Source organism: Podarcis vaucheri (assembly GCF_965113315.1).
Source record: "Podarcis vaucheri genome assembly, chromosome: 11".
Lineage (NCBI taxonomy): Eukaryota > Metazoa > Chordata > Lepidosauria > Squamata > Lacertidae > Podarcis > Podarcis vaucheri.
The window spans coordinates 55,186,135-55,199,418 of NC_138749.1; the positions used below are offsets into that span (position 1 = coordinate 55,186,135).

A 13,284-nucleotide genomic window follows, 5' to 3' on the forward strand; every position below is an offset into this window, starting at 1 on the left:
TTGGGCCCGGTCTTATTCAACATCTTTATCAACGACTTGGATGATGGACTCAAGGGCATCCTGATCAAATTTGCAGATGACACCAAACTGGGAGGGGTGGCTAACACCCCAGAGGACAGGATCACACTTCAAAACGACCTTGACAGATTAGAGAACTGGGCAAAAATAAACAAGATGAATTTTAACAGGGAGAAATGTAAAGTATTGCACTTGGGCAAAAAAAATGAGAGGCACAAATACAAGATGGGTGACACCTGGCTTGAGAGCAGTACATGTGAAAAGGATCTAGGAGTCTTGGTTGACCACAAACTTGACATGAGCCAACAGTGTGACGCGGCAGCTAAAAAAGCCAATGCAATTCTGGGCTGCATCAATAGGAGTATAGCATCTAGATCAAGGGAAGTAATAGTGCCACTGTATTCTGCTCTGGTCAGACCACACCTGGAGTACTGTGTCCAGTTCTGGGCACCACAATTCAAGAAGGACACTGACAAACTGGAACGTGTCCAGAGGAGGGCAGCCAAAATGGTCAAAGGCCTGGAAACGGTGCCTTATGAGGAACGGCTAAGGGAGCTGGGCATGTTTAGCCTGGAGAAGAGGAGGTTAAGGGGTGATATGATAGCCATGTTCAAATATATAAAAGGATGTCACATAGAGGAAGGAGAAAGGTTGTTTTCTGCTGCTCCGGAGAAGCGGACACGGAGCAATGGATCCAAACTACAAGAAAGAAGATTCCACCTAAACATTAGGAAGAACTTCCTGACAGTAAGAGCTGTTCGACAGTGGAATTTGCTGCCAAGGAGTGTGGTGGAGTCTCCTACTTTGGAGGTCTTTAAGCAGAGGCTTGACAACCATATGTCAGGAGTGCTCTGATGGTGTTTCCTGCTTGGCAGGGGGTTGGACTCGATGGCCCTTGTGGTCTCTTCCAACTCTATGATTCTATGATTCTATGATTCTAAACCACTGAGACTTGCCAATCAGAAGGTCAGCGGTTTGAATCCCCACAACAGGGTGAGCTCCAGTTGCTTGGTCCCTGCTCCTGCCAACCTAGCAGTTCAAAAGCATGTCAAAGTGCAAGTAGATAAATAGGTACCGCTTCGGCAGGAAAGTAAATGGTGTTTCCGTGTGCTGCTCTGGTTTTGGTGTTCTGTTGCACCAGAAGCAGCTTAGTCATGCTGGCCACATTACCCGGAAAAACTGTCTGTGGACAATGCCGGCTCCCTTGGCCTGTAAAGTGAGATGAGCGCAGCAACCCCACAGTCGTCTGCAACTGGACTTAACTGTCAGGGTCCTTTACCTTTTACCTTTTACATCTTTACTGGAGAGAAGAGTATGCCCCATGTTATTTTTATAAGCTAGTAAACAACTGGATGCACTCTGAATTTCTAGAATGCCTAGTTATAAAGAAAAATAATGGCTTTAAGGGGAGCAAAAATCATATTTCGAGGCTGAAACCCTGAAAAGGCTTGTGGAGTACAGATGGAACCACTGTGTGCTCCTAAGAACCAGTAAGTATTAGATTTGTTAATAGAGGAATGATATTTGTTTCATTTCACTCCTGCTTGCTTTTAGTTCTACTCAAATACATAAATGAATCTATTCAATCATACAAGTCCAAATATGCAAGAATGAGTCTGTGATGAATCTTTTTTCAGATGGTTACGCTTCCGGAAATGTTTGTTCCGCAATGGAAAAGCTGATTCAGTGACTTTGGAATCTTCCACAGCAACTGCCACATGGCGCAGTCAGTCAAATGGGATAAACACATAAAACGTTGGAACGTGTAGGATTAGATGGTGAAAGAAAGAATCTCACTTATTACATTTATGCTGCAAACTAAAAAAAATAAATGCTTAATTTTGCTTTCATTATTACAGACGCCAAATTGATACAACTAGCATCTGGGAACATTAGCCAATTCCATCTGGATACTGACAGCAACAAAACTTTGATGCACCCATGACAAAAACTATGTATTTTTTGTTATGCCTAATCAAACAGATAAAATGTCAGGAAACAAAACAACCTACAGATCCCACAACTAGCAGAAATTTGCAGCAGATGACCTCCAGTGTCCTTCCCAACCTTCCCATTCTGTATTGAATACAGTGTATTATTCAATTTCTGTGAAATATTCCAGGAATCACCCAGAGTGATGAAGCTGTGAGGCCCTGATTCTTAATTTTCTACTTACATTTATATAGCTTCAGGACTGAGGCTATCAGTAGGCGCAAACAAGGAAGCAATCCTTGCCACCTGCTTCCTGGATAAACAAGCATACAATCACTGATAGGTCCGCCCACCATTGTGAGGCTCAAAGCAATGAAGATGATGCCTCCCCAGCTGTTGCCATTGGCTGTGGGTTTCTTGTGATGTCACAAAAGCACTTGGCAACTGAGTGGATACAAAGGCAGGCCAAGGGAAATCCCTTTTCTGTTTCCAGCAGGACACACCTGGCAATGGATGTGACATTCAGCCCTGCCCAGGTTTCTTTCACTTGGAGGAGGCAAAGTGGTGAGTGGAAGGAGGCAATCCTCTGGCTAGTGGGATGCTAGGGAGCAATAATAAGGCAAGTTTGCTGCTGGTATCTGTGATTGGAAGCTGGTGGACATCTCATAATAGACCTAACAGTAGCTTCTGGCACAATGGGACACTGTGACGGAAACCAGAGCATACGGAAAAACCGTTTTCCTTCCCGCTGCAGCACTACCTATTTATCTACTTGCACTGACGTGCTTTCTGCTAGATTGGCATAAGCTGGGACAGAGCAATGGGAGCTCAGCTCACTCCGTCACAGGGATTCAGACAATGAACCTTCCGATCGGGAAGCCCAAGAGGCTCTGTGGTTTAGATCACACCTATGAGTAGAGGTGAAGCATTGTGAGAGGGCACGGGGCGGTTGCCATGGGCGCAAAATTGTTAGGGGTGCAACATTTCAACACCCAGTGCTGCCTCAATACAGATGTGCCCTTCCATTGCTGGCCTGCATTGAAAACGGCTTCTCCATATGAACCAGGAAGTGATCTCTGCAGACAACAGAAGGACTCTTCCTATCTTACCTCTGTGGCTGTGATCTCCTGGGTGATGCAGACACCAATAGGCAGTTGAATGTGCATGCGTGCTCCATCTGTTTCTCTCTCTCCCACCCACCCCATTCTGCACAGCCCCGGGCACTGGCAACCTATGCTATGCCACTGTCTATGAGGGAATGTGGTCATCAGACGGAGAAATGTTCCCCACCCATGTTTTGCCCCTTTCTTTGCTTTGGAGCATTTCACAGATCTTTTTCCTGCAGCTTGGGGGTCCTGGGAATAGACTCTTTGTTTTTAGCACTTTTTCTGCTGGCAGATGTTGTACATTGCCCATCTTTTACTTGGGATGTGTTCCATTTTTTCTTGTAACCTGGTCCTGAGACTCAAGTTCAACCTCTCCCCCATAGTTTCACAATTCACCCTAACTCAAGTAACTGAATTTACTACCAAGCACTGGGAGATACTCAGTGCTAGTCTAGCTCAGAGTAAATCAATTAAAAGATTGTTAACTTGGATTCATTCTCCTTCAACCCGGCCAATTTAGAACATCTGAATACACTGAAGGTGAGGCTGTGACAGTCTCTGCCCATAGTTGGGAAGATTTTGGGCCTCTTGTGAACTGTGACCATACATTTGGCCTGATTATTATTATTATTATACTAAGTCTGCAGGTCTTTTAAAAGATCTGAATTAAGTCTTTGTGGCTGCTGGAAAGAGGTGTCAATGATAAATTATGCCCATCGTGAAACTGGTAGTTCATTTGTTTTGATAGAACTTCTGTGCATGCAAAAATAATTCCCCTAATCAATTAGAAGCCATTTTCAGTCAACAAATATATGGGGGGCGGGCTTTTGGGGTGAGCATGTAGCAGTGTTTTTGGCATTTATGTAAACTGCTTTGGGTGAGCATGTTTTGATTATTTAAATCTTTTAAATATAAACATAAATACAATACAACTTCCAAGCAGGGTTGAGGTTTCTCTCTTTGTAGGAGTTAACCATTGACCAAAATATTCCCAATTCTTGGAAAATGAGATTACAGAAGAATGGTTTTAATTAAGTTACATTATACAAAGTTAAAACTCTGATAACTTATGCAGCTACCCATATATTATCATGTAATCCCACTTTAGAAGTTTCCAAGTATGATTCTCTTAATGTACCATGTGACTGCTCAATTTGCCTATATAGCTACTTCAATTTTCTTTATTTCTATTAGGCTGAATTCAGATAAGGTCACTGTCGAACCAGCAAAATGGTTACAGAGCAAGGAGGAAACTTACAGTTAAATGACTATATTTTTCTACTTTACATTCTGTATTTGGGGCAGGAACAACAAAATATTTCAAAATTCCCATTAGCGCAGCAAAGTTTTAACTTGGGCCATAGATTTCCCTTCAAACCCAAGGGAACTGCAACCTCATTGGATGCCTCATGGATCAGAATTCATGGATTCTAGTTGATATAGCATTACAGTGGTATTAATAAAGAAACCCTTCTGGCTGAGAAAAAGCATTAAAGTAAGCAGTCCAAGGGAGCTGAGAAATGGGATAAATAGAATGTACTTTTGGCTAGCCAATTTTAACTTGCCACCGGCAGTAGTATGAATCTCGTCAAAGTCACTGTATTGATAGATCATGCTAAAAGCGTAATAGAAAATGCAATTGAGCTAGACTAATGTAACTCTAGCAAATATCATTGCAACTTGCTTGATTTCCATAACCGATACGGCTGCTATTTTGGAGGGGTTAAATTTTCCATATGCATAATGCATCCATAAAGATAATGAGAATTAGCTTTTATCTTTATTTCATGTTTTTTCACCAAACTTTCCGCAAGCAGCGATGAAAGCTAGAATTAAAATGACGTTGCTTTTCTCACACCAGAGCACATACTCTTCCCATACTCCATGCCATTATTTCGCTTCTCATAATGCTGGATAATCCTCCAGTTCCCCTTTTGTGATTTCCTCAAATGCCGTTATGTTTATGGAATTAAATCAGCCAACTTCAAATGCCAAATGAGAATTTTCATGGACTTATATTTGCATTATGTAGCACCAACTTTATTGCAACTGTTACATAACTAATGCACTAGCAAGCAGGCCATGTTTGACTGCGCTACATTTGAAAATTGTGCCCATATACATACTTGGATCCTCTTCCACAGATCATTATAGCCTCTTAGGCTTAATGACAAATTATAATGGACAGCACTCAGCAGGGCTGAAATTGCAGAACACACTGTAAGTAAAAAAGTCATAATATTTACTGCATATTCAAGTTTCTGCAGATGCTTGTTATTAGTTTGCTAAATTTGCCTACTAGTGAGAGAAACAGAGGAATCCCATAGAACTTTAGTTGACTGTCTTTAAAAATTAATTTTAAAACCCAGGGCTACTTCATACAATTTTGCAGAGAAATTAAAGCTGCAGTACTGCCACATGAAGTTGCCAGGAAGAAAGTTCCACTGTAAGCATGCACAGGTTTAGACCATAAATTGCTATGTTTGAAAAGTGTTCAGGGAAGCAAACTCACATCAACTACTGTATTTTTCGCTCCCTCCGCAGGGAAAAGCCCCCAAGAGCTGCACACCCTCTAAAGAGCGTGCAGCTTTTGCGGGCTTTTTTACGAGGTGGGAGAGGGGACTGACGCAGCCAGTCAGTCCCTTCTCCCTCCTCAGGGAAAAGCCCCCCAAGAGCCACACACACACTTCACCCGGCTCTGTAAAGGGAGCGCTGAGCAGAGCCTGGGATGCATACAGGCTCTGCTCAGCGCTCCTTTTAAATAATATTGTTTTTCTTGAATTCCCCCACTAGAAACTATGTGCACCTTATGATCAGGTGCATGTTATGGAGTGAAAAATACAGTACAGTGGTGCCTCGCAAGATGAAAAGAATCCGTTCTGTGATTCTCTTTGTCTAGCGGTTTTTTCGTCTTGCGAAGCAAGCCCATTGACGGATTAGCGGATTAGCACTATTAGCGGCTTTTAGCGGCTTTTAGCGGCTTATCTGCTGATTGCATCAGCTGATAAGTGGCTTAGCGGCTTAGAAAAAGGGGGGGAGGAAAACCAGCAGGAACTCGCAAGACATTGTCGTCTTGCGAAGCAAGCCCATAGGAGATTCGTTTTGCGAAGCACCTCCAAAACAGAAAACTCTTTCGTCTAGTGAGTTTTCCGTCTTGCGAGGCATTCATCTTGCGGGGCACCACTGTATATCGGCTGTGTTAGCTCACATAGATCAGAGGGTGCCAAATGTTTTAGACCCGTGAGCGCATTTGGATTTTGGAGTGAGTGCATTTTGTTCCCCACTTCTCCTGTTCAGATCTCCTCTCCCGCACCTAAGACATAGAAGCAGAGTGTGAACACCCACACACAGTGGTACCTTGCCTTAAGAACTTAATTTGTTCTGGAGGTCAGTTCTTAACCTTAAACTGTTCTTAACCTGAGACACCACTTTTTAGCTAATGGAGCCTCCCGCTGCCGTGTGATTGCTGTTCTCACCCTGAAGCAAAGTTCTTAACCCGAGGTACTATTTCTGGGTTAGCTAAGTCTGTAACCAGAAGCGTCTGTAACCTGAAGCATCTGTAACCCGAGCTACCACTGTACTTTGCTTTTCCAAGGGATTTGGGTGAAAATCAGATCCAGGAAAATAAATCTGAGCCTTGAAAAGCATGCAGAGCTGAAAGATCATCACTCTTCCAGCTTCCTCCTTCAGCTTTATGTACTTTTCAAGGGAGAGGAAAGCTAACTACACTCACAACTTCATGACCAAGTGGCAAGGAGTATGTTTATGCTGCAATACATGCCAGAGGGCCAAGAGCGGTAGGGAATTCCCAGTCAGGCTGCTGCTGTCATTGTCCACCCCGCCCTCCAGGCACCTTGGGAAACCATATCCATGAACTTTGTCACTGATTTGCCTAGCTCCCAGCGTAGTAAATTATACTACGAAGCAACATGCTTTATCTGGCTTAAAGTTTGGATGACCTTAAAAAATGCAAGTATACTTGATATCGAGGGTTGGGACAACGTATTCATATGGCACGGTTATCTGCAACATAATAAAGTGAAAAATCATAGAGGATTCCTCAGTCATATAGTTAGGAAAGTGTTGTAGATCACATTTTCATGCTTCCTGGGCTACTGCAGTGGATTGTCTCCAACTGAAGAAACCAGGTCAGAAAGGCAGCTGCTGGGAGTGGAGATTATGTGTGTCTTCTGCTGGCCACCCAGCTACGAATTGTGAAGCAGAGAAAACTCATGTGACCTTGCAGCCATTCTTGCGCTGCTGTGTCAGTTACCCACAGGAAAACTGGAGTTCCTTCCTCTCTCTTTCACCCCACGTGAGATTATAAGGGAAGCATAACAATTTTCACACCCCACAATTTTCTGAAATTTTGGATCTGGCTCTTCTTAGGTGTTGTTATCTCCTTGCATTTTCTAAGCTATTTCCATTGGGAAGAGAAGAGAAACTTGTCTGAATATTCCATATTTCCATTTTACCACCTCTGTTAAGCTGCCCATCTTAGATAAAACTTGTAACATTTCTGTTTTCACATTTCTTGTTAGTGAAGCTGTTCTGTAGCAAAAGCCCATGCAACCACTTTCACCTCTCATAAACTACTCAAATGACCAAACTAGAGTATATTTAACTTAGGGCATGTTTATAGGCATGCCTGTTTATTAGGCTTTGCCCACTGTGCTTGCACACCTATGCTTAGAAACATGCTCAAAGATGTTCAGATCTTTTCTTTCACAATTTCAGGGGCACAGAACGTTTCCAAGCTCGTTAGCACAAACTGCCAAAGTAGCAATTACTGTCTTCTGCTGCAGCAGAATGCCAAAAAAGGGAAAGGAGAAGAGCCAAGTCTCCATTTGTCATCGCAATGTGTGGAAATACGATGTGTGTGCAGAAGGTTTGAGGTTGCAGCATCATTCTTTACATTTTGATTCAAAATCCAGCAATTCAAGGATTTCCAGTTTGATCTAAAATCTAGTTCAAAGTGCATTGAACTGGATTTTGAACCAATTTTATGATGTAGTTTCCCAACCAAATAATATGCTGATGTTAGGGGAAAGTGAGCATAAAAATCCATGTCTTAGTGAAAACAACAAATATAAATCCCTAATATTATGGAAAGTTGCTTGCAAAAATGTATATATTTAGGATACATTTCCATTAGAATGCTGAAGAATTTTCATGAGGTTGTTTTAAAAAGAAACTAAAATTGACAGAGTCATCCATCCTTACTACTGTATTGCTCAGAAAGGCACTCAATCCTCTAGATAATTTTTTCAGGGGAAGCGGAGGCTGCAAAGAGAAGGCAAAAAAACTCTTCTGTTCACGTCTGTTCCGATCCAAGCCATTAGCTGCTACAAAAGATTCTATTCCACTAGAATAAACAGGTTTACATAAATGTGAATGATGTATTTCAGGGGCTTCATGAACTCAGTTCACAAGCCACAATGCTCAAGTTGACAAGGTGATGACAACGTAGTTGTGACCTCCAAACCATCCTAAATATCTTTGCAGAAGCTTACGAAAAGCTTGCCCTATTGCTCAACATCCAAAAAACCAAAGTGCTGCACCAACAAGCACAAAGCAACCCCTCTGCAGTGCCACAAATCCAATTCAATGATGTAATGTTGGAAAGTGTTGATCACTTCTCCTACCTGGGCAATTATCTTTCCACAAAGGCCAACATTGATGCTGAAATCCAGCATCGCCTGAGCTCTGCCAGTGCAGCTTTCTCCCAATTGAACTGCAGAGTGTTTGAGGACCGGGACATTCGCAGGGAAACCAAATTGCTTGTTTACAAAACTACTGTACTACCAACCTTAATGTATGCTTGTGAAACATGGACCACTTATAAACACCATCTCTAACTCCTCGAAAGATTCCATCAACTGTGTCTCTAAAAAATTTACACATCACTTGGGAAGACAGGAGAACTAATGCCAGTGAACTGGAAGAAGCAAAGATCACCAGTGTCAAAGCAATGATTCTTCAACATCAACTTCGTTGGACTAGTCATGTTGTGTGGATGCCTGATTGCCATTTGCCAAAGCAACTACTCTATTCTGAACTTTAAAATGGAAAGTGTAATGCTGGTGGTCAACAAAAGAGGTTTAAAGACTCTTTCAAGGCAAATCTTAAAAAAAAAATAGTATAAACACTGACAACTGGAAAACACTGGCTTGCGAGTGCTCCAACTGGAGAACAGCCTTTACTAAAGGTGTTGTGGGCTTTGAAGACACTTGAACTCAGGATGAAAGGGAGAAATGCGCTAAGAGGAAGGCACAGATCAATTCCTGCCCGGAAACCTATGTCCCCACTGTGGAACGATGTGTGAATCCAGATTTGGCCTCCATAGTCACTTACAGACGCACTGTTAAAACCGTGTTCGTGGAAGACGATCTTACTTGGCTACTAGTGATCAAAGAAGAAGAAGAGAACTCCACAGCATCACACAAAAATATGTGCTTCATGCATACATCACTGATGTGTTGTTACTGAATATCTCAATTTGTGCATTCTAAGGGTTTTTTATTCTCCCAGTTCCTGTAGGCATAAGCCAAAAGCCCCATCACAACCTCTGAAAAAACATGCACACCAGATTGTTTCTTCTCCTAGAGATTAACAGCTAAAATCATCACACAGGGCAACAATGGAAACTTGTCGGCCACTGCGACAGGCAGCAAAATTGAAAACTGAAATATCAAGATCACTCACAAGATTTCCCAATGGAAGAGGCAGTTATGCACTTCAAGAAACAATTAGATATTTGAAAGCTTTTATACAGTCATTAGAGTCTACTCCGTCAGTAAAAGAAAACTCCTCCATCTCTGCAAAAAGACTCCTCCCGTCCTTGAATACAAATCCATCTTTCATTCCTCAACAGGAAAGTCAATCATTTTAAGAAGTATAGTAAACAGTGCAGTGAGATGTGAAACACAAGGCTTTATTGTGTCATTTCTTTCTCAGCTCTTCCTAAATTGCTCTCACATGTTTGTACTTCTAAGCCTGCCGCTTTTTCTCAAGGTCAAGTTTACAAAATGTCAGTGATGTCCGTGTGAAATGAAATTGCAAGAGGCCTGGGGAGCAGAAGCGCAACACGGACTTGGAGTTTCTGAAATTGGTCCCATCACATAACGCTTCCTCAAGGCTCAATATCAGCAGCAACAGAAGCAGAAGCAAGCAGCTGTCTGGTAATGAGGCAGAACAATAAATCATCACTAGAGATGATCAGACAACTGGTATGAAGACACGGAAAGGAGGTTAGCACTAAAGCTATATAATTAAAAGTTTGGTGGTTTTGTCTCAGAAAGGTCTTCTAGGCTATTAATTTGACATCTAGCTACAGAATACTCTGCAGGTAGCCTCTGGATGACCCTAGTTTCATCATCCAGAGCAGGAGTACCATCTGTGGAAGTCAAGCTCCTACCCTTTCAGGTCAATGCATTTATTAAATGCGTGGAGGCCCAGTCCTCTTTCTCAAGAATATGGTCACCCTAGTCTCTGCCTGCAATTTCGCACCCTCCAAAAAAAATTCTCTGGAAAAAAAACAAGTATTCTTCGAGTCTCAGGGTTTTTGCACAAATGATGATGATGATGATTCAGTAGAAGTTACCACCACCACTTCAAGGTGGCCCAGAACTAACTACCCATTTTTGCTGGTTCATGCGACACCAGTGACAACAAGAACCTAGTTTCAGCAGCTTTCAAGCAAGAAGGCAAAGCTTCCCCCAAATATGCAAGGCAGAATGTTTTCCTTACAGTAACTAATCTAGGAAGTTGGATGAGGGAGTGTCCCCATCCCTTATAATAATAATTTATTATTTATACCCTGCTCATCTGGCTGGGTTTCCCCAGCCACTCTGGGCAGCTCCCAGCAGAATATTAAAGACACGATAAAACATCAAACATAAAAAACTTCCCTAAACAGGGCTGCCTTCAGATGTCTTCTTAAAGTCAGATACTTGTTTATTTCCTTGGTTCTGATGGGAAGGCGTTCTGCAGGGCAGGCGCAACTACCAAGAAGGCCCTGTGCCTGGTTCCCTGTAACCTCACTTCTTGCAGTGAGAGAGCCAGCAGAAGGCCCTCGGACCTCAGTGTCTGGGCTGAACAATGAGGGTGGAGATGCTCCTTCAGGTATACTGGGCTGAGGCCATTTAGGGCTTTAAAGGTCAGCACCAACACTTTGAATTGTGCTCAGAAACGTACTGGGAGCCAATGTAGGTCTTTCAGGACCAGTGTTATATGGTCTCTGCAGCCACTCCCAGTCACCAGTCTAGCTGCCGCATTCTGGATTAGTTGTAGTTTCTGGGTCACCTTCAAAGGTAGCCCCACATAGAGTGTATTGCAGTAGTCCAAGCGGGAGATAACCAGAGCATACACCACTCTGGGGAGACAGTCCACGGGCAGGTAGGGTCTCAGCCTGCGTACCAGATGGAGCTGGTAGATGGCTGCCCTAGACACAGAATTGACCTGCCCCTCCATGGACAGCTGTGAGTTCAAAATGACTCCCAGGCTGCGCACCTGGTCCTTCAGGGGCACAGTTACCCCATTCAGGACCAGGGAGTCCTCCACACCCACCCACCTCCTGTCCCCCAAAACATTACTTCTATCTTGTCAGGATTCAACCCTTGTTTTGTAAGTATAGGTGTATCAGTAGATTCACAGCCATACCATATTTACTCCCCAGGGCTCTTTTAAAGCGACCTTATGGTGCCAGCCCCACAAACTATTTTTCCCTTTTCTTTTCTTTTTGCCCTGAGCAGTTAATTATGTACAATTACAGGTATTTGTGTTTCCTGAAGCAGTCCTGCAAACGGATCTTCTTGGTGATGATGCCAAGATTGTGGAATTCCCTACTGGAAGACATCCCCCAGAATCCCTTTCTTCCCTTCAGTTACTCCAGAAAACTTCTAAAACATGATCTGTTGTTTTATATTTTTTACTCTAAAATTTAAGTCAACATTTAATATCTTTGCACTGCTATCTTTTTGATGTTTTAATTTAATTCCTGCCATTTTTAGTTGTGGTGATATATGTACTATTTTCTATTCTTTTGTATTGTTTTGATGTATTTTTATATTCTTATTATAAGCCACTTTTATTGCTTTAATAGGAAAAATGGAGAATAATGATAAACTAAACTAGTTCAATTAGATATGCTATCCTGTTATCTTATTCAAATTTGTAATCTTAAGCAGTGGAAGTCATCTCTGCTTTTTTTAAAAAAAGATTAAAAGTCATTCTCCAATCTCTATTTATTGCCACAACTACATTTAAAATGTAAAGAAAGGGTGGTGTATTTCAGTCAAATAGTTACCGCTTCAAGAAAATGGTGTACAGTGGAACCTCGGTTTCTAAACGTAATTCTTTCTGGAAGACCGTTCGAATTCCAAAACGTTTGAAAACCAAGAAGCAATGTGCGGATGGAAAAATCCATTGAGAAAAAAGAAAAACATGCTGCAAAAGCAATTTGACTTCTGAGGCGCGTTCGGAAACGGAAGCAATTACTTTTGGATTTTCAGCATTTGGCTTCTGAGACGCTCAAAAACCAAGGTTCCACTTCAGTATTATTCTGAAATCCTCCCCCCCCCCATATTGGTTATTTTTCATTCAAAGGCACACTTCTATTGAATAAAGTACATGGTATATCCAGAACCAGCCTTACATTTCTGAATTTCAGATTAAATACTTCCTTTCCTTCAATGGGTTTATGGGTGCTCCAGAGGGTTAATTAAACATAAAACTGGAATCAAACTTACCACTCCTACATGAAGTAGAGATTCTGAAACTGATAAGATTGGAAGGATAATTTATGAGAAGGCCTTTAAGCCACAAAAAGCTGAAGCAATATTTTAGCAAGAAATTAAGCATCCATTCTAGGCAAACAATCTGACACACCAATATTGAATTCTCAGTGGTTCATGTGTGTTCATCAGTTCTTTTTAGGGAAGAATCATGGAGAAAGTTTGGGTGGTGATGGGGAGCATTAGATTGCCTTTAAGCTGTTGGCAGCACAGTTTGGAGCTACAAGCAATTGTGGTGAAGATGGACAAATTGAAATTGAAATACTTTATTGTCACTTGTACAACTTGTATACAGTGAGATTACATGAGCACCCCCACTCAACTCTCTTAGTCTTAATTCCCCTCGTTTACTGACTCACACCCATCAAACCCGAAAGTCAGTGGCCCTGTTCTTATCTTTTCATTCAGCAGCCTAACAGTCCACGGATAGAAGC

The 13,284-nt window shown here is 42.1% G+C and overlaps 1 protein-coding gene across 6 annotated transcripts in view; it reads right to left on the bottom strand.

Annotated features, from left to right (window-relative positions):
* CNTNAP4 (contactin associated protein family member 4) overlaps positions 1 to 13,284 on the bottom strand; it is a gene marked incomplete at its 5' end in the record, with an annotated part of 292,590 nt that overhangs the window by 218,263 nt on the left and 61,043 nt on the right. The window contains one exon of one of the 6 annotated variants that reach the window (XM_082241507.1): positions 2,195 to 2,306. The exons of the other annotated variants lie outside the window; for them this stretch is intronic. Coding sequence (XP_082097633.1) covers positions 2,195 to 2,306 — 112 coding nt within the window. Of the gene's footprint in view, positions 1 to 2,194; positions 2,307 to 13,284 lie in introns of those variants that run through there. 6 annotated transcript variants of the gene reach the window in all.